Source organism: Chrysemys picta, chromosome 22, assembly GCF_011386835.1.
Source record: "Chrysemys picta bellii isolate R12L10 chromosome 22, ASM1138683v2, whole genome shotgun sequence".
NCBI lineage: Eukaryota > Metazoa > Chordata > Testudines > Emydidae > Chrysemys > Chrysemys picta.
Window position 1 is genome coordinate 6,533,768 of NC_088812.1, and position 27,806 is coordinate 6,561,573.

Below are 27,806 nucleotides of genomic sequence, written 5' to 3' on the forward strand. Positions count from 1 at the left end.
TTTCTCAGGAAACTGACCAAATGCTTTATTAAGGCCACTTAAAAATCAAGCAAGTACATAGCCAATATTCATAACTTTGAATACAAAATTGATACATGCATATGTAAGCAGAGTCAGGATGAGCTCTACCCTGACATCTGGTGGTGAATTATGGCGAGTGTGGAAAAGGACTCCAGGGGCTGATCTTGTTTGCATAGGCACACCCACTCGCCAGGCATGAAACAACAGCAACTCAAAGTGGTTACTTTGGCTGGTGTGGGATCCCCAGTTTCTCTGTTATTGGGGCAGGAAGAATAAAGTTTTGTTACCCTGATTCTGTGAATCAAGGCCAGTGGAACTGTTGTATGACAGAAGGACTGAGTGAGTCCTTCACCATTACCTAAGTAGCACTTGCTTGACAAGGGGCATGGGTTACACAACACAGTGAAGAGAGAGTGAGAGGATGGGGACAGGTATTTTGTACCTGATGGCATGATAGTCACCTTGGGCTTGAAACACCAATTGTACCATTTTCTCTCTCAACTGTTGAACATCAGAACTAACTTTGAGTCTGTTAGAAGTCTAGTTACAGGCTGTTGAGCTGAATTCACTTTTGGCTAATGGTGTACTAGCAGTAGGGCTCTCCTACTGAGCTGAACTTGTTAAGAGCTGAAATCACAGAAGAGCTGAACTTGTTAAGAGCTAAGATCACTGAGTGCTGTGTTAACTAGTGGGGGGAGCCTGAAACTGTATTGCTAAGCAGCTGGTGGAGCAATTTGTGGGGATGACTGGAGGAGCAGCGAGCAGTGCAGAGCCTTGTGGGGCCGGTTGGAGTGGCCCAAGGAATGGTAAGCGGAGCTGTTTGCGGGGACGGCTGGAGCGGCTCACAGGTTGGTGAGCGGAGCAGAGCAGTTTGTAGAGTGGAGCAGTTAGTGGGACGGCACTCTTGAGCACTTATTTTAGTAACTCTGAGCAGTCACTTTCCAACACTGGTGATGAGGAAAAATGTAAATCTGGCGAGTGATGGGAAAATTGAAGAGTTTCCCGTTCAAAGTGAGGATCGGCATTAATCTATGGAAAGCCAGTAATTTCCTTGCAAATGAGATTATAAATAAAAGACAAATGGAGCGATATGCCTCAGGGGCTGCTTAAATCAACCTACTCCATCTTCAGGAGTTTGTTGCATTCTCAGGAAGCAGGATGTAAAATTTCAGAAGATCTGCAAGAGATCTGAATAGAGCAATAGACACCACAGCCAAGTGTTACTGTAGAAAATTTTAAGGGTGTCATGGCAGAGTGAGGAGCAAGGTGAAACCGTAGCTGTGTTTGTGGCAGAGCTAAAACTATTAGCTGACTAGCGCTCGGTTGGAAATGTCCTATGTGCTGCAGGGCAGATTAGTAACACCACAAACCAATGAGGGAATTCAAAGCCGATTGCTGGCAGAAAGGGACGTAACCTGGCCCAAAGCAACAGACTGAGCAACAGCAATGGAGGCAGCCATGAAAAAACGTACAAGCTTTGCACTTAAAATGCAGGGGCAATCACAGTGACTCAGGCACCTGAGAGGTGTTCCCACATCTGTTTGTAACTTTAAAATGGCCCAGTGTGATAAATGCCTCAAAACTGACACTTGGCCGGACAACGCAAGCGTGATTATCAAACAGCAGGCCAGGGCTGGATTTACACCTTACGTGCCCCTGGACACTGCATCTTCAGCGCTCCCCCGCCTACAGCTGACCTACATGTTGCACGTCAGTTTAGAGAGATAAGGCACCCCTAGAATGCCAGCATCCCTAGGCACGTGGTTACTGTGCCTAATTGGAAATACGGCCCTGCCCGAGGCTAGACCCCTATGGTATGTCTACACAGCATATTAAGCCAGGGCTCTGACTCCGGTTTATGACCAAGCCCCACTTTTGTCCACAGAGACGTTAGTTTGACTCAGGCCTGCAGAGCCTGCTGGGGGTGGGTCAGAACCCAAGTCTCAGTGTGATGCAAGTGGTGGTCAGAGCCCAGAGATTTTGTAGTGTGGATGCAGTTCAGCTCCATGTCACCAGACTCAGGTGTGGAGAGTCCACCAACACTATCCTACAATCATAGGACTGGAAGGGACTTTGAGAGGTCATCTACTTCAGTCACCTGCACTCATGGCAGGACTATTTTTTAGCGAGACCATCCCTGACAGGTGTTTGTCTAAACTGTTCTTAAAAATCCTCAGTGATGGAGATTCCACAACCCCCTCTCTAGGCAATTTATTCCAGTGTTTAACCACCCTGACAGTTAGGAATTTTTTCCTAATGTCCAACCTAAACCGCCCTTGCTGCGATTTAAGCCCATTGCTTCTTGTCCTATCCTCAGTGGTTAAGAAGGACAATTTTTCTCCCTCTCCTAGTAACAACCTTTATGTTATCATGTCCCCTCTCAGCCTTCTCTTTTCCAGAATAAACAGACCCAATTTTTTCAATCTTCCCTCAGAGGTGATGTTTTCTAGACCTTTAATCATTTTTCTTGCTCTTCTCTGGACTTTTTCCAATTTCTCTACATCTTTCCTGAAATGTGGTGCCCAGAACTGGACATAAGACTCTAGTTGAGGCTTACTCAGTGCGCAGTAGAGCAGAAGAATTACTTCTCGTGTCTTTCTTACAACACTCCTGCTAATACATCCCAGAATGATGTTTGGTTTTTTTGCAACACTGTTACACTATTGACTCATATTTAACTTGAGGTCCACTATGACCCCCAGATCCCTTTCCGCAGGACTCTTTCTTAGGCAGTCATTTCCCAGTTTGTATTTGTATAACCAATTGTTCCTTCCTAAGTGGAGTACTTTGCATTTGTCCTTATGTAACTTCATCCTGTTTACTTCAGACCATTTCTCCAGTTTGTCCAGATCATTTTGAATTTTAATCCGATCCTCCAAAGCATTTGCAACCCCTGCCAGCTTGGCATTGTCCGCAAACTTTATAAATGTACTCTCTATGCCATTATTGAAATCATTGATGATGATATTGAACAGAACCGGACCCAGAACTGATCCCTGCAGGACCCCACTCATTATGCCCTTCCAGCATGACTGTGAAGCACTGATAACTACTCTCTGGGAATGGTTTTCCAACCAGTTTAACATGTTTCGTTCTTGACAAATCCATGTTGACTGTTCCTTATCACCTTATTATCTTCTAGATGTTTGCAAATTGACTGCTTAATTATTTGCTCCATTATCTTTCCAGGCACAGAAGTTAAACTGACTAATCTGCAATTCCCCGGGTTTTCCTTATTTCCCTTTTTGGGCATGGTCTACACTATAAAGTTGACATATGCCATGTTAGGTGTATGTGTCTAAGAGTCCCTTCCGCAGACCTAAAGGGCTTCTAAAGTTGACTTCTGTCCTCCACAAGATGCATAGTGCTTTAGTCGACAAAGCCCTGGCTGGGATGATTTAGTTGGGAATTGGTCCTGCTTTGAGCAGGGGGTTGGACTAGAACCTCCTGAGGTCCCTTCCAACCCTGATATTCTATGATTCTATGACATCCAAGCATCGACACAGGACTAGTGTAGACACTGCTCTGTGTAATTCAAAGGGATTGGCCTCCAGGAGGTGTCCCCAAGTGCTCTGCTGTGACCGCTCTGTAGAGCACTTTCAACTCCACTGCACTTCAGGGTACACAGGAAACAGCCACTCCCATGTTAATGCCCCAGGAACGTTTGAATTTTCATTTCCTGTTTGATCAGCATGGCGAGCTCACCAGCACAGCTGACCGTGGATGCACAGGGCTGCAAACGTGCTCCAGCATGGAGCACACAGGAGACACTGGAACTTATTGCTGTGTGGGGAAAAGAGTCTGTGCAGGCAGAGCTCCGAACAAGCAGAAGAAACTGTAACATCTATGTCAAAATATCACATGGCATGGGGGATAAGGGCTACACCAGGGACACACAGCAGTGCCGCATGAAAATAAAGGAGCTTTGGCAAGCGTATCGGAAGACAAGGGAGGTGAACAGTTGCTCTGGTTCTCGGCCACAGACAAGTCGCTTTTATGAGCAGCTGCATGCAACTCTTGCAGTAGCCAGCGGTTCTGTTTATGTTGTGGCTTGCGGGGAAGTGCATTGAGGGCTGTTTCTTTCATGAAAAGATTTAACCTTGCACCTCAAACAATGTCTGCACTGTCAATGCTACCCTTGTGCTTTGCATTCTTTGCAGCTGAAACCTTGTCCGTGGGTGAATCCTCCACACTGGGACAGTGACTTTCCCAGATTAGAAGGTGGAAAAAGAAGACTCAAGAGGACATGTTCAATGAGTTAATGCGTCCCTCCAAGAGTGACAAGACCCAGCTCAGTGCATGGAGGATTGCACTGTTGGAGAGCATGCACAGTGACTGCAAGGACAGGAGAGCATGCAGGGAACACGAGCGTGACACACAGGACGAGATGGTGCGGATTATGAGGGAGCAAACAGACATGTTGAGGCGTCTGGTTGAGGTTCAAGAACAGCAGCTGGATGCTAGAGTCCCGCTGCACCCTATGATGAACCTGCTGCCCTCATCACCAAGTTCCACATCCTCCTAAAGATGCAGGCATCATGGACCTTTTCCAACCATCCCACACTGATGTCGGTGAAACGGCCCTTGTGATCCACCAGCATTTGCAACACCTTTGAGAAGTATCCTGTTTGGTTTATGTTCTCTTTGGCAAGGTGGTCTGGTGCCAAGATAGGGATATGCGTTCCGTCTATCGCCCCACCGCAGTTAGGGAACCCCATCACAGCAAAACCATCCACTATATCCTGCACATTTCCCTTCTTAGCAGAAGTCTATTGATTGCCCTGGCAACTTGGATCACAGCAGACCCCACAGTAGATTTACCCACTCCAAATTGATTCCCCACTGACCGGTAGCAGTCTTGCGTTGCAAGCTTCCACAGAGCTACCGCCACTCGCTTCTCAACTGTCAGAGCAGGTCTCATTTTGGTATTGCTGCGCTTCAGGGCTGGGGAAAGCTCTTCACACAGTTCCATGAAAGTGTCCTTACACATCTGAAAGTTCTGCAGCCCCTGCTTGTCATCCCATAGCTGCATAACGATGCGATCCCACCAGTCTGTGCTTGTTTCCTGGGCCCAGAAGCAGTGCTCGACTGTGTTAAGGGATGCGTGTCACATTGTTCCACACGGAGGCTCCTGCTTTCGCTCTGCAAATACCACAGATTAAGGTGTGAGGTGTTTTCAATGCCCACAAGAACAGTGTACGGCTGAGTGGGATCCATGCAGGGCCGGCTCCAGGCACCAGCCGACCATGCACATGCTTGGGGTGGCACCTTGTAAGGGGCGGCCAATCTTGTGGTGGTGGGGCGGCACTCCGTTTTTGTTTGTTTGTTTGTCTGTTTGTTTTGTTTTGGCGGGGCGGCGTTCGGGGGGTTGTTTTTGGTTCAGCGGGGGGCGCTTGGGGATATTTTTTTGTTTTGTTTTTGGTTCGGCGGGGCAGCGCTGGGGGGGTTGTTTTTGGTTCGGCAGGGGGGCAGCGCTCGGGGGGGTTGTTATGGCAGGACGGTGCTTTTTTTTTTTTTTGCTTGGGGCGGCAAAAAAATTAGAGCTGGCCCTGGGTCCATGCTTGCCGTGCTATGGCATCTCCATGAGTAACCCTGGCTTAGGAAAAAAGGCGCAAAAAACACTTGGTTTGTTTGCCATTGTTTTCAGAGAGGGAGGGAGGAAGGGAGGTAAGTGCATCATGGGAGACTGATGCCATCTTCCCATAACCACCTGCACAAATGTTTTCATCCCAGGAGGCACTGCGAGCCCAACCCAACATTCCATGTACTCTGGGATAGCTACCCACAGTGCATCACTCCGTGAGTAGATGCAAGCCCTGCTAGTGAGGATGCGCTCTGTCGACAAAATGTGCATAGAGGGGACATGCATCCTATCGATGGCTCTGAGACTCACAGGCCGCCCCTTCTCCCACCAAGCCAGGAGAGCCTGGCTCCACAACCAAGGGGAGCACAGCAGATAAGAGCAGAGAGGGGAGAATGCAAACGCAGTCAGGGCCGTCCTTAGGCATACGCAGCATATTCGGCCGCATAGGGCATCCAAAAATTTGGAGAACCCCTGGGTCTTAGTGTCCACCCTTCCACCTCTTCCTATTCCTGTTCTGACCCTTCCTGCAGGCTTCTACCACAGCCTGGTGAGCCTTCCTCGGGAGGGGAACTTAAAAGTGAAAAACTTCCCAGTCTTCCAGACCTATTAGCAGAACATTGAAACTGTTAAAGAGCCATTCAAGTGGTAATGAAGCCATTTAACAGGCATTTGCCAACCCCCAGGAATATACTGTCAGTTTCTGAATTTACTGACAAAAACAGTTGTGCATTACTGTAATATTTACTCAGAACATGGTAGTCTACAGACCCTTAGCTTAAAATTTGCTTTAAAATATTTCATTAGTGTGTTGCTGAAGATGATAAAATCACATCTCTAAAAAATCCTTGCATAGATTTTTAGATGCACAATCTAAGTATTCATCTTTAGCCTTAAACACGTGGATCTTCAGACATATATTTTTTTTAAATAAATCCTTCAAAGGACCCCCCCTTATCTAAAGTACACATTTTAATTTTAATGACTACAGTACAAAAAACTTGCTTCCAAAGTCTTCCTGTCCTTTCTGTCCATTCCTTTCTCCCTTCACCCCCCTGTTGAAGACAAGGGACAACACCTCTTTCCTGCCAGATAGCTGAACAAACAAGTTTCCCTTTCTTTACTTCTAACTATTTGATGAACTAGTTTTAAGAGACCCCTCCAGCAAAATCATTACCTTAGTAAAATATAAAATCCTTTGTTATGCCTAAAATCTTTGGAAACAAATTTTTTAAAATTGGTGAAATTTCATAAACATGTCTGTTGTTATGAAGATCACATAAAGTAAATTCCACTTCATCAGATGCCTGGAGTGAAAAATACAGTAAGCAGTATATATATTACAGCACAGGAAAAGATGGGAGTTGCCTTTAGTCATGCACCTTATCTCTCTACCGTCACTGCTAATTATCAGGCTAACTGTCTAAATGGCTTTCTCCACTTATCTGACTGATCCAGTCAGTAACTGTCAGAAGATGGTGTTCTTGGCATCCGTCACTCCCCTGTTAACTGAATGTAATGTCCAGGGCCGGCTCTAGGTTTTTTGCTGCCCCAAGCAAAAACATTTTGTCTGCCTCCCACCCCAGCCCTGGGCTCCCCCCACCCCACCCCCTTGCTGCCCCAACTCTGGGTTCTCCACCCACCCACACCCCCTGCAACTCCAGCATTGGGTTCCCCCCACCACTAGTGCCCTCTCCCCACCCCACCCCACCCCAGCCCTGGGTCACTGGTAACTCGCTCCCAGGGCGGGTCATTCAGCAGGAATTTTGGATGTGCACAGAACACAGAGAGGATTGGTTCCCATATGGTTACAGAACTGCAGTAAAGTGGAACAATTTTCAGCTTGTGTGATTGGAGGATATCTGGATGCATATTATGAGACTGTCCTCCATAAATGAAGAAACCTTGAGGTGCCTTTATTATTCTTTTGTTCCACTCTTTGTTTCTATGGGGAATTTGCCAATGCAAATATCACTGTCTTCCTTTTAAACAACTAAAACTAAAAAAAAAAGAGAAGCAATGGCTGTTGAAAATAGCAATTCCAGTCCTAAAAACCCCTGGGAAGCATTTCTTGCTCAATTTTATCCTAATTTTCCTACAGCAAGTTCCAGTGGATCAGTATATTTGATTTGGGAGAAATGAAGTAACAGCTGCCCAAATTGAGCTTGAGCAGTCCTGAATGTTGAGGTGTTCAAATCTGGAAGGCAGGTGCTAGATTCCCTTTCTGAATATTAGCTATATCTGGAAAGGAAAAGTAAATTTCTGCTTCCATGGCTCAGAAGTAGAAATCCTCCTACGTGCCTGGTACTGTATCTAAAGCTGCCCAGGTCCGGAGTCTCCCCTCCCTTCCTTTTCATTTTAAATTCTAGTGGGATCCACGTACCTCCCTTGCTAGGCTTCAGATAGAGAGGGGCACTGTCCATTTAGTCCACCCAATTCCTTCTTTGGGGGCTGCAAGGTGAGGTCCCACCAGTATCTCTAATCCAGGCTGGGGATGTCTTCTGAAGGGATTTCTGGGGCAAAGCCTTCTACTCCTTGGGCACATTTGTTCCCCATTCTACTGTTCAGCGGGTGCCCGTCCACCCATCCTCCCTCCTTCCACATGAACTGGCTGGCCAGAACCTCAGCCACTTTTAGACAGGAAACCAGCCAAGCAGGTACTGAGCCAGCCCTCTGAAGGAAGGGGAGCAGACAGAGGCTGATAAAGTCTCGCATTTTGGATCACAGCCCAGCAGCCAGTTTCTTCTGTGTGGACACATACCAAGGCCTGACATTACATCAGTTAACAGGGGAGTGACGGATGCCAAAAACACCAGCTTCTGACAGTTACTGACTGGATCAGTCAGATAAGTGGAGAAAGCCATTTGGACAGTTAGTCTGATAATTAGCAGTGACGGTAGAGAGATAAGGTGCATGACTAAAGGCAACTCCCATCTTTTCACGTGCTGTAATATATATACTGCTTACTGTATTTTTCACTCCAGGCATCTGATAAAGTGGGTTTTAGCCCACGAAAGCTTATGCTTCAAATAAATTTGTCACTCTCTAATGTGCCACAAGTACTCCTGTTCTGTGTGCGGATACAGACTCACACGGCTGCTACTCTGAAACCTGTCATAAAGTAAATGAGTGTTCCCTTTTTCTAAAAGCAATGAGCATTGTTATGAACACACTAAACCTCTGTGACTGATTCATTTAAAATAATGTCTTTGTTTCAGTGAGTTAAATATGTAGTAATCTGGAATGGTCACTTTATGAAGGCTTAAGAGTACATTTAAAATATAAAATCAGTTTAGCAATACTGATTAAGAAAATGTAAAACAGAGAAGAGCTGCATCATGTATTCCATAATATTTAATGTTGTATTCAGCAGGAGAGCTGACTCACCCTTACTATAAAGTTTTTGCAAATAAATGTCTGACAAACTTCAGGGCATATAAAAAAAAAACATGACTGACATTTTTTATTCCCAAGTTTAGTGCTTTTTATTAGGTATCTTCTGCATGTCCAGTCTTCACCGTCTGGCATGCAGTGGGAAATGTTCCATTTTCTTTAGAAAGAAATTGCAGAAAAGTGTTTTTTTCAATTGTCATTTGCTTCATTTGGGATTTGACTGGAAGGGGATGATCAGGCAGAGGGAGGGAAAAGAGGAGGGAGACAGTGGGGAGAGGGCGGGGCCTGGGGCAGAGCAGGGGTGGTGTATGGGCGGGGCCACAGGCAGAAGAGGTGGGCTGGGGAGCTCGCCTCCCCAAGCGGCAGCTTCACTCACCACCCATGACAGCAGGCAAGAGCGGGTCAGGTCCCGCACACCCAGAGCGCTGTAGTGTCCTTAGGCAGGGGCCGTATTCACAGAGCCGAATGTGCCAGCGTGACGCATTCTGCGTGAGGGACAGGGTACGGGGGTCTCTGCGGGGAACTGTGACTCTCCGCCGCTGTGAGGCAGGCTGAGGGGCTCGGTATCCTTTCCTGCCTCATCCCTTCCCCCCCACCCTGGGCTGTGAGGGGCACCAGCTTAATAATACTGCATAGGGCCCCATAAATCCTAAAGATGCCCCTGAATGCTGTGTCACATTCTAGCTGGGCTAGGAAGGTCCCCATAGTTGGGGTGTGGGGCTGCAGAATCTCCCTTTAGTGCCGGGGGTGGGGGCTGGGTCCTGGGAATGGGGACAGGCCACTCGCCCTGTGGGAGCAGAGCCCATGAGGATGGATGGAGGGGCTGCCTGTCCCCCATGTCTCCACCTATAGCTTCTGCTTTCATGTGTGGCTTAGGTTTCCTGTAGTGTACCCACACCTGCCGTGGTTTGGCCTGTGCTCTGTGCCTGTAACCGCTGTGCCAAAGCCCTCCAGTGCCCCTCCACCTGGCCCTATGACCTCTGCCTGTAGCCCCTCCAGTTCCCCTCTGCCTGCAGCCCCTCTGCCTGTACCCCTGGTCTGTACCTACAGCCCCTCGGCCTGTGCTGTGCCTGTGCCCACACTCTGCCTGTGACCCACCCTCCTGCCTGCACCTAGTCACTTGCTAAATGGTGTTACTAGCAAGAAGCCCAGAGTCGTTACCCCCTCCTGCCTGCCTGGCCTTGCTCAGAGAGGCCTCAGGCCCCCAGGGTAGGCGCCCTTGTGTGGGTCCCAGGGGGCCTCTGCCTCCCAATTGCTAAACAGCAGGACAAGTGTCCCAGTCCCCTAGATAATACTTAGTCCTGCCTCAGTGAAGGGGACTGGACTAGATGACCTAGCGAGGTCCCTTCCAGCCCTGCATTTCTGTGATTCACATGGGCATAACTTCTGAGTCCAATTCAGCTGTAAGCCAAAAAAGGCCCTGTAGCAGTGAGGGCGCTTTCCACTTACATCACAATTATCACAGGAGCATCTCAAAGGCCATTAACCTGGGCGCCCAGCCCACGTGTGAAGTAGATATTATCATTTGCATTTTTCAGCAGGATAAACTGAGGTATAAAGAGATGACGTGCCACACAGAGCTAGGAACAGAACCCAGGCCCCACTCCTCTAACCACTAGACCCACTCCCCTCCCAGAACAGAGAACAGAACCCAGAAGTCCTGACTCTCAGCTTCCCACCCCTCACTCTAACCATTAGACCTCACTCCCATCCCAAAACAGAACCCAGGAGTCCTGACTCCCAGCTTCCCCTGCTCTAACCACTAGACACCACTCCCATTCCAGAACAGAACCTAGGGGTCCTGACTCCCAGCCCCCCTGCCATAGGCGCTGACTTTTGTTTTTGCCAGTGGGTGCTTTTGAAGAGGTATGTGTGTTTGGGGGGGAGCGCCCGCTGCCAGTTTTGAGGGGAGGCTGTTTTCAGCATATTTATACACTTCTTTCATATTCCAGTTATTGAATGTGTCTATCACTGGTATCTTTACTATTTTAATAATGATTCAGTTGTTATGAACTACATAATTACATGATCATGAATTACAGTATATTAAAATCATTGCAATCACCTACAAGCTGTCTTCACAAATGTCCCAGTTTAAAGACATAATGTCTCACTGTAGCTTTCTGGATGAAACTGTCAGCAATCTTATTTACATCTAGTTCCCTGGTATTGGCTTGATGCATGTTAAAGATTACGTCTGTCCCGTTGATGACTGGAGATAATTTTTAAGTCTTCTGTAGCTGGAGAATGAGTTCAGGATGATTCAGGCCCAGTAAGAAGGATTCAATTTGCAGTACTCTGGAAACATTGCGCTTCCAGAGTACTGCCAGTGACTCCAAGATCTATTTCTTGATGGGTAACAGCTAATTTAGGCATCATCATTTTGTATGGATAGTTGGGATTATATTTTGCCATGTGCATTACTTTGCATTTAACATGGAATTTTATCTGCCATTTTGTTGCCACGTCACCCAGTTTTGTGAGATCCCTTTGTAACTCTTTGCAGTCTGTTTTAGATTTTACTAGCTTGAGTAATTTTGTATCACCTGCAAACTTTGCCACCCCACTGTTTACTGCCTTTTGCAGATCATTGATGAATATGGGCTTGGCTACACTTGCGAGTTAGCGCACAATGAAGGAGCTCCTGGCGCACTAGGAGCCGGCTCCCCACGGGGAACGGAGTCTGTCCCCGTGGCTCGGGCAGGGAGCTTCCAGCTCGTCTCCTCCTGGGCTGGGAGCAAGTGCCGGGCTCACCATCCCTCCTCCCCAGCAGGGGCTCAGGCAGAGCGGGCTGGCGGTGAGGGCTATCTGGGGCTGCCAGCTCCCTCCAGCGGAGCAGCAGGTGCAGCCTTCGGGGGGGCTGGAGGGCTCCTCATGGCGGAGGTGGGGAGAGAGCCCCACGGCTCCGGCCACGTTCCAGGAGCAGGGCGGCGAGGACGGGGTGGCTGCGCGCCCCGGCTTGCAGCAGGTGTCCCCGCCCCACCCAGGGGGGGTGGGCTGGCTGACGGATGGGGCAGATGTCCTGCCTCCAGCCCTCTGCTGTGCGACTCTGCCCACCTCAGCCTGCACAGGACCCGCTCCCCGCGTGACTGGGCAGCCCCCTTACGGAGACCAAGCAGCCGATACATCCCCCTGCGGGCGGCACCCCACCGCCCGGAGAGCTGGAGCAGCAGCAGCACCTGTGCCCGGGGAGCGGCAGCGCCTCCTCCCGTCCCTCACTTTCTTCTCCCGCGCTCTGAGCCGGGCGCCCCGCTGCAGCCCCTCCACGCCACGAAGCCGTCGGCGCTCTGCCTAGTGCCGGAATGTCTTGAGCTGCCACCACAGCAGCTTCCCCCCTCCCGCCGCCGAGCCAAGCCGAGCCGAGCCGCGCTGCGCAGGGACCCACAGCTCCGGCAGCTCCCTGACACCCCGCTCATTGACTTGCCCGCCGCTGACCTCACTGAAAACGCTCATGCCCACCGCCGGCCTCTCCTAGGGATTCTTTATTATAGGGGCGCCTGCTGGCGCCATGGTAACCCCTAACTAAGGCGCCGCTTTTGAAAAATGTGCTGAGGGGAAGTGGCTGCTTCCCCTGCACCCCCTTAGCTATGCTACTGGCCGCTGCCCAGGAGGTGGTGGAGAAGGGCCTGGCGGTGTGGGGCGTGTTGGTCCCTCTGGAGCCGCTGGAGGACCTGGGCGTCCGCGTGCTCCTGACCTCTATCCCTCCCTTTCTTCCCAATGCCGCCCTGTTACCTGCCCTCTCTACCCTGGGGAAATCCATCTCTGTAGTTAGCTCTCTCCTGGTGGGCTGCAAAGACCCCGTCCTCCGTCATGTCCTCTCGTTCCGCCGGCAGGTGCAGCTTCAACTGCCGCTGGCGGTGTGTGACGGAGAGGTGCTCGAGAGGTCCTTCCTGGTCCCCTACCTGGGGGCCCACTACCTGGTGCATTATTCTACAGGAGAGGCCCGGTGCTACCTCTGCCGGGCGATGGGTCATGTCACCGTCCAGAGAGACTGCCCCTTGGCCCAGTATGGAGGAGCATCCGGGACCCCCGAGATCCAGCAGGGCGCCGGCCCCGTCATCGCCGGCACCCCTGGCTCCCCGGCGCCCGAAGTCACCCCTCCTCCTTCCCAGCCCACCACTGCTCCCCCTCAGGTCCTAGGGGGTATCTCCCCCAGTGCGCCCAGAAGAGAGGGAGAGCCCCGCCTTCGCTGCATGCAGTCTGGCAGGGCCCATGGAGGAGTGTGTGACGAGGGCACCGCTGGGCATGGGAGAGGGCCCGCAGGGGGAATCTTCCCTCCCTCATGCCACCCCACCGTTACCTCCCCGAGTCCCCGAGCCATCACCTTTGCTCACCGACCCAACCCCTGCTAGCCAGCCCACAGGGGATGCCATGGAGGGCTTGGCCTTAGTCCAGGGGAAGCGGGGCAAGCGGAAGGCTCGAGCTCTGCTCCTGCCGTCGGATGCAGAGGCCCCCCAGAAGACCAGAAAGGGGAGCACTGACACCGAGCCTACTGCCTTGCCCCCTGGCATATCCCATCCAATAGTGCCAGCTGGGGATGACGTGGCAGCACCGGAGAGAAGCGCCGCCTCTCCATTGGAGTCCCTTCCCACGAAGGCCCCCGATGGAGCCCCTCCTGCCCCCTTACAATCTGAAACCCCTGCGAGTCCTGAGGCAAGTGTCGCTTCGGGCGCTGGCAGGGAGAACCCTGGTGTGGGGCAAGGCGATCTCCCTTCCATCTACGAGGAGATCGAAGCCCTAGGTCTGACTCCGGTCACCCAGGGGGAGGACGACCCTCTGCCACTGGGCCTCGATTTGGGTGACCTCACCCCAGCCCCCCTTTCCCCGTGCTCCATCCCCTTAACCGCTGCTTCCACTCCCGCCTCCGAGGAGCCCCTGGACTCTTCCACCAGCCCGGCTGCAGGTGGCACCCCGCAAACGGCCACCGAGCCTCTTAAAGTGATGGCCAGTGCCATGCGGCCAGGACCTGGGTCACCAGGGGAATCCCTCGTGGCTGCGGGGCAGCCGACCTCCTTCCAGGGTGGAGGCCCCATCGCTGATTCAAGACCTAAGGATGCTGTGGCCACACCACCTGCCTTAGAGCACGAGCCCGGCATCGCAGAGGGCCCCATCCCACAGACCTCTGAACCCAGCCAAAAGGTGACACCCCCCAGTGGCTCGGCTGCTGGGGTCTCCGATCCCACTATCGCCCCTCTCCCTGCCCCTACTCCTGACCCCTGCCCTGCCCCTACCCCTGACCCCAGCTCTGCCCCGATGCCGACCCCACCCCTATCCCCTCCACCTTCCGTGCAGCTACTGCTGCCCCTGGGGCTATGTCCTTCCCCTTCCCAGAGGGTGACACCCAGAGAGCGGCCTTCGTGTTCCCTGTCCCGATCCACTAGGGGCTGCTATCTTTCCTCTGCTGCCCCCCATTGATCAGGGTTTTGAGGCGGGCTACTTGGCACCAGCCCATTGGGTGCCACATCGGTGGTCCGCCCCCTGCCTGCCCGTCTCGGTGGGCCATGGGGTTTCGACAGGGGCCCCACCGGAGGCAAGCTAGAGACCAGTGACCCCGCCCCCCATACGCTGCGAGAGCAGTGCCGGCTGCCCTCCTGTCCCTGGACCAGGAGAAGGCATTCGACAGGGTGGACCATGGGTATCTCCTGAGCATTCTGGGGGCGTTCGGCTTCGGACCCCAATTTGTGGGTTTTCTCCAGGTGGTGTACGCCTTCATAGAGTGTCTGGTCAGGCTCAACTGGACCCTGACCGAACCGGTCAGCTTCGGGTGAGGAGTACGGCGCGGTTCCCCCTCTCGGGCCAGCTATACGCTCTGGCGATTGAGCCCTTCCTCTGTCTCCTCTGCAGGAAGTTGATGGGGTTGGTGCTGTGAGAGCTGGAGCTGCGGCTGGTCTTGTCGGCGTACGCCGACAACGTGCTCCTTGTGGTCCAGGACCCAGGCAACCTGGTGCAGGTGGAGGCTTGTCAGGCCATCTACTTGGCAGCCTCCTCTGCCCGGGCCAACTGGGTCAAGAGCTCTGGCCTGGTGGTTGGGGACGGATGACAGGTGAGCTCCCTCCCACCTGCGCTTCAGGCCACCTTTCTACCATGCGTCCATCTCTGCCAGAGAACTGGCACTGTTTAGAGAGCAGGGTGACAGATCGGCTCCGGAAATGGACAGGAGTACTCTGGTGCCTCTCCCTTTGAGGGAGGACACTGGCGCTCAATCAACTAGTCCTGTCTGTGCTCTGTTACCGGCTCAAGACCCTGATCCCGGCCCTGTACTTCAGGGGGTGAGGGCTGCTTTACTGCCCGCTGCTCGGGGCTACCTTGACCAGTCCTGCGAGAGGGCAAGTCCTTCCCCGTGGACCCCACCGGCCCCTTCACCGTGAGCCAGCTGCACAATTTGCAGCTGGTTCGTTTCCAGACCGCACCAAGGAAACATCTATACATGCTCATGCTCCACACCCTTCACTTCTTCACCCTCACGTCCCGCCCCGACACAAAGTGGCGGGACCTCCTGCCATCTCTGCAGACTGAGGAACCCCGGTGGGCCAAGCTATATTCCACCCTGGTCCTGAGGCCTGCTGGGGATATCAGTTGGCAGCTCCTTCACGGGGCCGTGAGCATGGGCATGTACTTGACACGGTTCACCCCTGTCCCGGACACGTGCCCCTTCTGTGGCGTGAGGGAGACCCTGGTGCACGTTTACCTAGAGTGTGCCAGGTTGCAGCCCCTATTCTGGCTTTTCTTGGACATCCTGTTACGTTTTTGGTTGCACTTTTCCCCTCACCTTCTCATCTACGCCCTCCCTATCCGTGACCCCACAAAGTCACAGGATCTCCTGGTCAACCTCCTCCTGGCCCTGGCTAAAATGGCCATCTATAAAACCAGGGAGAGGAGGTTGGCCGACGGGATCTCCTGTGACTGTGGGGCCTATTTCCGATCCTCCGTCCGTTCATGCCTCCGGGCAGAGTTCCTCTGGACAGCGTCCGCTGGCTCCCTTGATGCCTTCGAGGAGCAGTGAGCGCTATCCGGGGTTCTCTGCTCGGTGTCCCCGTCAGGTTCTTTCATTTGACCCTTTGACTGCACTCCTCACCCTGCTATCTCATTAATTGTCCCCCGGAATCACTTGGCTTCCAGGTCCCGTGGATCCTCCCCTTAGGCTCTGCCCGCCCACTTCCTGGATCCCAATAGGATCTCTCTCCTGCTGCCCTCTGGCCAGGCTGTATCAGAGGCAGGGCCGGCTTTAGGCCGATTCAGCCGATTCGGCTGAATTGGGCCCCGCGCCAAGAGGGCCCCGCGCTGCAGCTATCAACCCCGCCCACTTCCCCCTCCTCCCCTGCCCTGCACGCCCCGCCCCCTCCCCTGCTTCCCGCGAATCAGAGATTCGCGGGAAGTCTGAGACTAAGCAGCAGGGGCGGGCCGGCCGGCAGCATGAGGTAAGCTGGGGTGGGGGCGGGAGAAGGGCTCCGGAGAGGCGCGGCCTGTTCCCGCAGGCCCCAGCACGGCCCGGCTCCGGCCCGGTCCCCGCGGCTCGGGCCCCCCCATCCCCCTCCCGCGGCGTGGCTCGGGGCCCCCCCGGCCCCTCTGTGGCGCGGCTCGGCTCGGGGCCCCCCCCGGCCGCGCGGCGCGGCTGGGCTCAGGGCCCCCCCGGCCCTCCGGCGGCTCAGCTCGGGCCCCCTGCGGCTCGGCTCGGGTCCCCCCCGGCCCCCCGGCGGCTCGGCTCGGCTCGGGCCCCCTGCGGCTCGGCTCGGGTCCTCCCCGGCCCCCCCGGCGGCGCGGCTCGGCTGGGCTCGGGGCCCCCTGTGGCGCGGCTCGGCTCGGTGCCCCCCGACCCCCCTGCGGCGCGGCTGGGCTCGGGGCCCCCTGTGGCTCGGCTCGGGTCCCCCCCGGCCCCCCCGCGGCTCGGCTCGCCCCCCCCCGGCGGCGCGGCTCGCCCCCTCCCCCCCCCCCCGGCGGCGCAGCGTGGCTCGGGTCCTGGGGGCGGGGCTTGCAGCAAGCCCCGCCCCCAGGAATCGGGCCCCGCTCTTGCTAAAGCCGGCCCTGATCAGAGGAATAAGAGGGAAGATCCTCTCCTGGCTAGGTAACTGGTTAAAAGACAGAAAGCAAAGGGTAGGAATAAATGGTCAGTTCTCAGAATGGAGAGAGGTAAATAGTGGTCTCTCCCCGGGGTCTGTACTGGGCCCAGTCCTATTTAACGTATTCATAAATGATCTGGAAAAAGGGGTAAACAGTGAGGTGGCAAAATTTGAAGATGATACAAAACAACTCAAGATAATTAAGTCCAAAGCAGACTGCAAAGAGTTACAAAGGGATCTCACAAAACTGTTGACTGGGCAACAAAATGCCAGATGAAATTCAATGTTGATAAATGCAAAGTAATGCACATTGGAAAACAGAATCCCAACTATACATGTACAACGATGGGATCTAAATTAGCTGTTAGCACTCAAGAAAGAGATCTTGGAGTCGTGGATAGTTCTCTGAAAACATACACTCAATGTGCAGCGGCAATCAAAAACTAATAGCATGTTGGGAATCCTTAAGAAAGAGATAGATAATAATAAGATAGAAAATATCATATTACCTCTATATAAATCGATAGTATGCCCACATCTTGAATGTTGCATGCAGATGTGGTCGTCCCATCTCAAAAAAGATATATTGGAATTGGAAAAGGTATAGAAAAGGGTTACAAAAATGATTAGGGGTATGGAACAGCTTCCATATGAGGGGGGACCCGAAAAAAAATTTCACCGGGGCCCAAACCCGCTCTCGGCGGCCCTGCGTATAAAAGGAAAACACATTCTAAGCTGATCTTAACGCTTTCAATGTCCTTACAAACTTAGATGCTTCTCACCACAGGCTGGCTGGTTGCCCTTCAGCCAGGCTCTCCCCTTTGATCAGTGGTTCAGTTGCTTGGTGGTGGTGGTGTCTGTAGATGTAGGTGGAAGAGAGAGAGCCTAGCAAAACGTCTCTCCCTTTTATCATGGCCTTTCTTTCCTCTTGGCTTTGCTCCGCCCTTCAGAGTCAGGTGAGCATTACCTCATCGCAGTCCCAAACTGCCCAAAGGAGGGGGGTGACCCCTCCAGGGTCTAACAGATTCTTTTGTTGCTGCCTAAGCCAGTGTCCATTGTTCCTGTGTGTCTGGGTTGGTTTTATCCCATACCTGCCCTGATGAGATGTGAACTGCTTCTCTGGTCTTGGAGAGTTTTTGTATGGGATTGCTTTAAGCCATGAGGATACATTTCCAGCCTCATAACTATAAACATGAAATTATAACATATAACCTTACTATAACATCACTGTAACAATTACGATAACATCTCTATAACAACAGTGCTCAGTGCATTATGAGCCTTCGGAAAACACCCAACATGACAAACTTTGTATTGGATACCACACAATCATTTTATAAAGATGAACATGGGGGTGTAGGGTGTTTCCCCGAGGTACAGAGCGTCACAGCCCCACATGATGAAGTTGTCCCAAATGTCCAGGAACAAGGAACAAAATGTCAAGTTCCTAACAGTTCAGGATGGAGATGCGTCACTGAAGCAGGAGACCCCTCACGGCTACTCCTGTTGCTATGCAGCCAACACATTATCTCTTGATCATGGCTATGCCTAGATGTGCAATTTTGACAGAGGATTTCAGGTTCCATTTCTCAGGACAGAGGGGGCTGTGAGGTCCCATGAGAAAGGAAGGAGTTGATGTCAAGATAAAGCAGAAGACGCAGGGTATTCTGAGAAGAAAGCCTTTTCCTGTTTTCGGTTTCAGCTGATAGGATCTTATGACACAACAGGGCCCCTTATCTGCTTGGTTTCCTTTTTAATTTCTCACTAACAAGGTTGCTGCAAGGCTCCGAATTCCAAAACTCGTCCTCTTCTCATAGGCCCTGAGCCTCCATGGGGAGCTGGAGCCTTGTAGTCTCTTCAGATACACGGGACAAACTCAATGGATTATGGAGCCATGACTCTACAACTAAAAACTAACCTAGGGACAGATTCTGTGGCAGGGGTGTGACGCTCTGTACCTTGGGGGAACCCCCAGCACCCCCATGTTCATCCTTGTAAAATAATTGTGTGGTATCCAATGCAAAGTTTGTCATGTCCGATGTCTTCGGAAGGCTCATGATGTTGAAATCCTGATACAGCTCAAGCATCACAGAGTGGGACTCACCTTCAGTCACTCTGTTTTCTGGCACCTAAAGGGCAAGGCTGTGGGTACGTATGGTAATGTGGACAGTGACCCGAGGCGGGGCTGGAGGCGGAAGGAAGTTACATGCATCCGAAAACCACAGAGCTCCTGACAGATCCAGGCTGTCACTGGTCCCCACAGACGTCCTTCAAGTCCATCCGCAGGAGATCGGCATGGCTCACCTGAACGACTATGGGAACGGGATGGTTCATTTGCAGTCAAAGGGTAAGAAGCCAGCGGAGTGCAGAGGTAAATGGCCAGTGATCTGAGTGGGGGCCTGGCTACCAGGCCTTCCAGGGGCTGTCGGCTTGACAGATCTCACGTGCTATCTACTCAGATCGGATGGGAGGCCTCAGAGGAAAACCCAGGCTGCTGCCGGGAGCATGGTGGGGAAATTAGTTGGGGTTCTCTCCCCTGCTAGTCTGTGCTACCCCGATGTCCCAGCATAGTGCTAGGTGATGCTGTGTTGCAGGGTGGGTGCTCGCCCACCCCGTCAGGGCTGGCCCCAATGCCCCAGCGTGGTGCTAGATGGTGCAGGGCTGCCTTTCCCACAAGTTGTACACCCAAAGTCTTGACCACATGTGGTTGTTAAAGATTCTCTGGCCCCTTCCATAAGAGTCAGGGTGTTACCCGTTCCAGCCCAGGCAATTTCCACTGTCCCCCCAAAGCCCCATTGTGGTTTCAACTGAGAACTGGATTCGTCCTTCCCACCCTGCATAGCTGTTAAATAGCCCCCAGTGCCCCCACCTCAAAGATGGCTGCATCTCAGTGAAGAATCCCTGTATTAACAGCCCCTGAGTCCCACCCTAGATGTGGCTGCATCTCAGTGTGGATGAAGGATCTCCGTGTGTAAACAGCCCTACACCCCACCCCAGAGACGGCTGCATCTCAGGCTGAAGGATCCCTGTATTAACAGTCTCTATGCCATGCCCCAGAGGCAGCATCATCTCAGCTCTGGGTGAGAGAGCCTTGTATAAACAGCCCTGTGTCCCACCCCAGAGGTGGCTGCATCTCAGGCATGGGTGAGGTGATAGATCAATAGAAATACACCCAGAGCCCATGAAGTGCCTTGGGATGAAAGGGAGAGTCAAGAGACTGTATCAGTGTGTGTGTGAGCATGCTCCCTCCCTGGGTGAAGCAGCCCCCTCCTCCGGCTGAGCCAGCTCGTTTGCTGCCCAAAAAGAGCCCCCACCCTCCCTCTTCCTTCCCACCCAAGGGAGGGTTTGTGACCAGCCAGCCTCTCTTCCCATGGATAGCTCCCTCCCATGGAGCTCTCCCATTCCCACCACGCTGGCCCAGCCTGTCCTGGTGAGACCAAGGGGGATGTGTCCCTGAGTGGCTCTGTAATCTACAGGCATGGCTTCTGAGTCCGACAATGAGGACGACTACAAGAACGTGTCTATGGAGAACTGTCCCATGCCCCTGTCCCTGCCATACAGCGACAATATGAAGGCGGCCGCACTGAACCAGAAGGACGAAGGAGGAGCAGGTACCAGGGAGCCCCACCTGCCCCGCTATAATCTCCGTATAATCCCTCCTGTTTCCTTTCAGACCTGGCCATTTCAGTGATCTCGGGGGACCCGGTCCTTAGGCCTTCCAAACTCGGTGAGGACTCGGAGCTCTGCTCGGCTTGTGGCAGAACACCCCCTGCTCTCCCCACCCCAGCCCAGAGCAGGACCCGTCCCTCCAGTCTGTTCCCCGGGGCTATCAATCCCGGCTAGTCGATCCCTTGGGGCCCGGTTGCTTCCTTTGTCCCCTACGCCCAGGGCTGGACCTGTCATCCTCAGCCGTGGCAGCTTCCTTCCAGCCCCCGGGAGGAGGTGAGTAGAGTCTGCCAGGGCAGGGGGGCGCCCTCATGCTACCCTGGCTCGGGGCACAGGGTGTGTGTGACAGGAGCCTGAAGCTGCACAGAGCCAGCCTGGCTCTGGACTTGCCGGGGAGAGTGAAGGAAAATTCAGGTTGCTCCTGGGTTGGGGGCTCTGTTGGGGGCTCTCTTCTCTCCCAGTCAGAGCTGACCACAAATGCGGCACTAGGGGGCGCTATGCTGCAGGGAGTGGAACAGGGGGCTCAGTAGGGGGTGCTCTCCCCTCACTGTCAATACTGACCCCCAATGCCACAGTGCAGTGCTAGGGGGCTCTCTCCCCGCAGTCAGTGCTGGCTCCAGTGCCATAGGGGGCGCTGTGCTCTCTTTTAGGCAAGGCCCCATACAATCAGACGATTACGCCTGAACACAGCCAATTAGCAAAGCTTCTGGGGCAGTTTTGGGGAGAGTCGAGGTACTCAACCCAATGTCCTCCCCATTGCGGGGAATTCCATTTCCTCTCCCTGGATTCCCCGTGCCCTGTCAACTGCCCAGGGAACTCTCCTTCCAGCTGGGCCCTATACTACACAACTCTCTAATGGCCGCAGCACTCCACCCCAGAGGTGGCTGCATTGAAGTGCTGGGAGAAGCGATCCCTGTATGGACACAGCTGGGCAGAGGGAGCTGGGGATTCGGCTTCTTGCTCTTGACAAATGGAGCTGCTCTCTGTGGAGTTACCCGGCTATCTGGTGGGATGCCCCATAAACCTCTCCTTTCGATAACCCCATTTGTACCAGCAGGTACCTCCTGCCGACATTTCCCAGTCACCCACTGGAGGGAGAGTCCTTCGCTATAACCAGGGCTGGCCTTACCATGAGGCGAACTGAGGCGGCTGTCTCAGGTGCCAGACTGGGGGGTGGGAGGCGGGCATTAGGATCCAGACTGTAGAAAATCGTGTCTGTTGCTGGTGCATATGTATTCTCTCTGCTCTAGATGCAGAGATGGTGGAGGGCTGTGCTGGGGGAAGGAGGGCACAAGAGATATAACAGGCAGGCCGGAGAAAGATGAGAGGGAAGAACAGAAAGCAGCAGGAGCTTCAGGGAGAGAGAGAGGAGAAGCCTCTTATGTACCTCTCCAGCACCCCCAGGAGCCTGGACTGATTAACACTAGCTTCTCAGGGAGCTTCCTGTTTCCTGCTGCTTCCCTGAATCCACTTGAGGAGAACAGGCAGTGAACTGAAGTAGTAGGAGCTTTTAGGCCCTTAAGACGCTGACATCTTCCCTCACTCAGGCCCGGCTACCAGCCTGCTTATTTGTCCCCTTCAATTGAGTGTTGAGAGCCACTATAGCTGGCACAGAACAGCAGTCATGAGTGAAAGAAGAGAACGCCCCTCTGGGGCAGCATTCAGAAGGAAAGAAACCAAAGGACGCTTTTCTATCTAAGCAGGAAGGAGCTCTCCTGAGATACATAGACACAAACGTTCACGGTGAGCCTTCTGGCCCCAGTGAGGATGTGAGTGGTGAGGAGATGCCTGATCTTCCAGTTAGTCAGAGTGCAGGTGCCCTGGCAGCTACTGCAGCATCCATATCTCCATCTCAAATGCACATTCCTGAAGAAAAGTGTAGCTCAGAGAAGAGTGTGGTGGAGGCACAAGAAACAGCTGCTGCTGAGTTTAGTTCCTTAAGTCTAGTCCAGGGGTAGCAACCTATGGCACGCGTAGGTTGCCTATCCCTGGACGTGAGCTAATTTTCAGTGGCACTCACACTGCCCGGGTCCTGGCCACCTGTCCGGGGGGCTCTGCATTTTAATTTAATTTTAAATGAAGCTTCTTAAACATTTTAAAAACCTTATTTACTTTACATACAACAATAGTTTAGTTATATATTATAGCCTTATAGAAAGAGACCTTCTAAAAACTTTAAAATGTATTACTGGCACGCAAAACCTTAAATTAGAATGAATAAATGAAGACTTGGCACACCACTTCTGAAAGGTTGCCGACCCCGGTCTAGATGATCCAGGATTGTGGACCCACTTGAGCAGTAGCCTGAGGGACTTCCTTGTACTGCATGGGCCACAGCAAGTTAAAAACTTCATGTTCCCCAAAGACAATGAAAATAGAAGTTTCCATCCAACACATTACTGGCGTGAAATCCCCAATGGTGACAAAGTGGAGAGGCCATGGCTTCTGTACTGAAAAACCCAGAGTGCTGCATACTGTTTTTGTTCCAAACTCTTCCAGTCTAATGTTCCAGCCACATTGGGTTCTACGGGAACAAAGGACTGGAAAAATTTGGCTAGAAATCTGGCATGCCATGAGAAGGCAGCAAATCACCAGAGAGCATTCCATAGGTGGAAAGAGCTTGAGATGAGACTAAGGTTAAAGGCCACCACAGATGATCAGCATCAAGAGAAGATTGCATCAGAGTCTCTTTACTGGCAAAATGTTCTGAAAAGGCTGACCGAGGGGGATGTGTCCCTGAGTGGCTCTGTAATCTACAGGCATGGCTTCTGAGTCCGACAGTGAGGACGACTACGAGAACGTGTCTATGGAGAACTGTCCCATGCCCCTGTCCCTGCCATACAGCAACAATATGAAGGCGGCCGCACTGAACCGGAAGGACGAAGGAGGAGCAGGTACCAGGGAGCCCCAACTGCCCCGCTATAATCTCTGTATAATCCCTCCTGTTTCCTTTCAGACCTGGCCATTTCAGTGATCTCGGGGGACCCGGTGCTTAGACCTTCCAAGCTCGGTGAGCAGGGCCGGCTTTAGGCCGATTCAGCCGATTCGGCTGAATTGGGCCCCGCGCCAAGAGGGCCCCGCGCTGCAGCTGTTCGCCCCGCCCCCAGCTCACTTCCCCCTCCTCCCCTCCCCTGCACGCCCCGCCCCCTCCCCTGCTTCCCACGAATCAGAGATTCGCGGGAAGTCTGAGACGAAGCAGGGGCGGGCCGGCAGCACGAGGTAAGCTGGGGTGGGGGTGGGAGAAGGGCTCCGGGGAGGCGCGGCCCGTTCCCGCAGGCCCCAGCGGCTCTGGCCCGGCTTGGCTCCAGCCCGGCCCCCGGGGCCCGGCTCCGGCCCGGTCCCTGCGGCTCGGGTCCCCCCCCCACGGCGCGGCTTCCGCGGCACGGCTTGGGTCCCCCCGTCTCGTCCCCCCCCGCAGCGCGGCTTGGGTCCCCCCGTCCCGTCCCCCCCCGCGGCGCGGCTCAGGTCCTGGGGGTGGCTCGGGTTCCCCCGTCCCCCCGGCGCAGCTCGGGTCTCCCCCCGTCCCCCTGCGGCGCGGCTCGGGTCCCCCCGTCCCGTCCCCCCCCCCAGCGGCGGGGCTCAGGTCCTGGGGGCGGTGCTTGGAGCAAGCCCCTCCCCCAGGAATCGGGCCCCGCTCTTGCTAAAGCCGGCCCTGTCGGTGAGGACTCGGAGCTCTGCTCGGCTTGTGGCAGAACACCCCCTGCTCTCCCCACCCCAGCCCAGAGCAGGACCCGTCCCTCCAGTCTGTTCCCCGGGGCTATCAATCCCGGCTAGTCGATCCCTTGGGGCCCGGTTGCTTCCTTTGTCCCCCATGCCCAGGGCTGGACCTGTCATCCGCAGCCGTGGCAGCTGCCTTCCAGCCCCCGGGAGGAGGTGAGTAGAGTCTGCCAGGGCAGGGGGGCGCCCTCATGCTACCCTGGCTCGGGGCACAGGGTGTGTGTGACAGGAGCCTGAAGCTGCACAGAGCCAGCCTGGCTCTGGACTTGCCGGGGAGAGTGAAGGAAAATTCAGGTTGCTCCTGGGTTGGGGGCTCTGTTGGGGGCTCTCTTCTCTCCCAGTCAGAGCTGACCACAAATGCGGCATTAGGGGGCGCTATGCTGCAGGGAGTGGGACGGGGGCTCAGTAGGGGGCGCTCTCCCCTCACTGTCAATACTGACCCCCAATGCCACAGTGCAGTGCTAGGGGGCTCTCTCCCCGCAGTCAGTGCTGGCTCCAGTGCCATAGGGGGCGCTGTGCTCTCTTTTAGGCAAGGCCCCATACAATCAGACGATTACGCCTGAACACAGCCAATTAGCAAAGCTTCTGGGGCCGTTTTGGGGAGAGTCGAGGTACTCAACCCAATGTCCTCCCCATTGCGGGGAATTCCATTTCCTCTTCCTGGATTCCCCGTGCCCTGTCAACTGCCCAGGGAACTCTCCTTCCAGCTGGGCCCTATACTACACAACTCTCTAATGGCCGCAGCACTCCACCCCAGAGGTGGCTGCATTGAAGTGCTGGGAGAAGCGATCCCTGTATGGACACAGCTGGGCAGAGGGAGCTGGGGATTCGGCTTCTTGCTCTTGCCAAATGGAGGTGCTCTCTGTGGAGTTACCCGGCTATCTGGTGGGATGCCCCATAAACCTCTCCTTTCCATAACCCCATTTGTACCAGCAGGTACCTCCTGCCGACATTTCCCAGTCACCCACTGGAGGGAGAGTCCTTTGCTATAACCAGGGCTGGCCTTACCATGAGGCGAACTGAGGCGGCTGTCTCAGGTGCCAGACTGGGAGGTGGGAGGGGGGCATTAGGATCCAGACTGTAGAAAATTGTGTCTGTTGCTGGTGCATATGTATTCTCTCTGCTCTAGATGCAGAGATGGTGGAGGGCTGTGCTGGGGGAAGGAGGGCACAAGAGATATAACAGGCAGGCCGGAGAAAATATGAGAAGGAAGAACAGAAAGCAGCAGGAGCTGCAGGGAGAGAGAGAGGAGAAGCCTCTTATGTACCTCTCCAGCACCCCCAGGAGCCTGGACTGATTAACACCAGCTTCTCAGGGAGCTTCCTGTTTCCTGCTGCCTCCCTGAAGCCACTTGAGGAGAACAGGTTTCAGAGTAGCAGCAGCCGAAGAAGTGGGCTGTAGCCCACGAAAGCTTATGCTCTAATAAATATGTTAGTCTCTAAGGTGCCACAAGTACTCCTGTTCTTTTTGAGGAGACCAGGCAGTCAACTGAAGTAGTAGGAGCTTTTAGGCCCTTAAGACGCTGACATCTTCCCTCCCTCAGGCCCTGCTACCACCCTGCTTATTTGTCCCCTTCAACTGAGTGTTGAGAGCCACTATAGCAGGCACAGAACAGCAGTCATGAGTGAAAGAAGAAAGCGCCGCTCTGGGGCAGCATTCAGGAGGAAAGAAAGCAAAGGACGCTTTTCTATCTAAGCAGGAAGGAGCTCTCCTGAGATAGACACAAATGTTCTCAGTGAGCCTTCCGGCCCCAGTGAAGATGTGAGTGGTGAGGAGATGCCTGATCTTCCAGTTAGTCAGAGTGCAGGTGCCCTGGCAGCTACTGCAGCATCCATATCTCCATCTCAAATGGATGTAACCAGGCACATTCCTGAAGAAAAGTGTAGCTCAGAGAAGAGTGTGGTGGAGGCGCAAGAAACAGCTGCTGCTGAGTTTAGTTCCTTAAGTCTAGTCCAGGGGTAGCAACCTATGACACCCGTAGGTTGCCTATCCCTGGACGTGAGCTGATTTTCAGTGGCACTCACACTGCCTGGGTCCTGGCCACCGGTCTGGGGGGCTCTGCATTTTAATTTAATTTTAAATGAAGCTTCTTAAACATTTTAAAAACCTTATTTACTTTACATATACAACAATAGTTTAGTTATATATTATAGACTTATAGAAAGAGACCTTCTAAAAATGTTAAAATGTATTATTGGCACGCGAAACCTTAAATTAGAATGAATAAATGAAGACTTGGCACACCACTTCTAAAAGGTTGCCGACCCCTGGTCTAGATGATCCAGGATTGTGGACCCACTTGAGCAGTAGCCTGAGGGACTTCCTTGTACTGCATGGGCCACAGCAAGTGAAAAACTTCATGTTCCCCAAAGACAATGAAAACAGAAGTTTCCATCCAACACATTACTGGCGTGAAATCCCCAATGGTGACAAAGTGGAGAGGCCATGGCTTATGTACTCAAAAACCCAGAATGCTGCATACTGTTTTTGTTCCAAACTCTTCCAGTCTAATGTTCCAGCCACATTGGGTTCCACAGGAACAAAGGACTGGAAAAATTTGGCTAGAAATCTGGCATGCCATGAGAAGGCAGCAAATCACCAGAGAGCATTCCATAGGTGGAAAGAGCTTGAGATGAGACTAAGGTTAAAGGCCACCACAGATGATCAGCATCAAGAGAAGATTGCATCAGAGTCTCTTTACTGGCCAAATGTTCTGAAAAGGCTGATTGCCATTGTGAGAATGCTTGCTACCCAAAACCTAGCACTGCGTGGCACTTCAGATCAGCTGTATGTGCCAAACAATGGAAACTTCCTTCAAATTGTGGAGCTGATGGCTGAGTTTGATGCTGTACTCCAGGAGCATCTAAGAAGAGTTTACACACACCTCTACCTTGGAAAAACAATCCAAAATGAGATCATACAGTTACTGGCCACAAAAGTCAAACAGAAGATTGTGACAGATCTGATGTCAGCAAGGTATTACTCTGTTATTCTGGACTGCACACCTGACATCAGCCATACGGAACGAATGACTTTAATGGTGTGTTTCGTAATAACAACAGAATCTAGTGAAAATGTCCCTGCAGTGGTGACTGTCAGAGAGCATTTTCTAGAATCTATTGACATTGATGATACTACAGGAGCTGGTATGACAAATGTGCTTCTTAAAAAGCTGAAAGATACGGGAATTGCGATAGCTGACATGAGAGGTCAGGGCTATGATAATGGTGCCAACATGAGAGGAAAGAACAGAGGAGTGTAGACACAGATCCGAGAGTTAAACCCTCAAACTTCTTTTGTCCCATGCAGTTCTCATTCATTGAACTTGGTGGTCAGTGATGCAGCATCAGCTTCTAGTGAGGCTGCTGAAT

The 27,806-nt window shown here is 53.1% G+C and overlaps 1 protein-coding gene and 1 long non-coding RNA gene across 4 annotated transcripts in view; one reads left to right on the plus strand and one right to left on the minus strand.

Annotated features, from left to right (window-relative positions):
• LOC135977106 (uncharacterized) lies at positions 1-17,761 on the minus strand. The gene is made up of 2 exons (XR_010594457.1): positions 17,562-17,761; positions 1-5,163 (listed from the first exon to the last, which is right to left on the minus strand). It is a non-coding gene; the product is annotated as an uncharacterized LOC135977106 (long non-coding RNA).
• LOC101950297 (hepatic lectin-like) overlaps positions 14,917-27,806 on the plus strand; it is a 26,158-nt gene continuing 13,268 nt past the window's right edge. The window contains exons 1-4 of one of the 3 annotated variants that reach the window (XM_065576172.1): positions 14,917-15,038; positions 19,188-19,399; positions 20,529-20,663; positions 23,478-23,612. In XM_065576172.1, coding sequence (XP_065432244.1) covers positions 19,207-19,399; positions 20,529-20,663; positions 23,478-23,612 — 463 coding nt within the window. In that variant the 5' untranslated portion in view covers positions 14,917-15,038; positions 19,188-19,206. Of the gene's footprint in view, positions 15,039-18,408; positions 19,400-19,965; positions 20,133-20,528; positions 20,664-23,477; positions 23,613-27,806 lie in introns of those variants that run through there. The other 2 variants (XM_065576174.1, XM_065576173.1) reach the window with 2 other exon arrangements.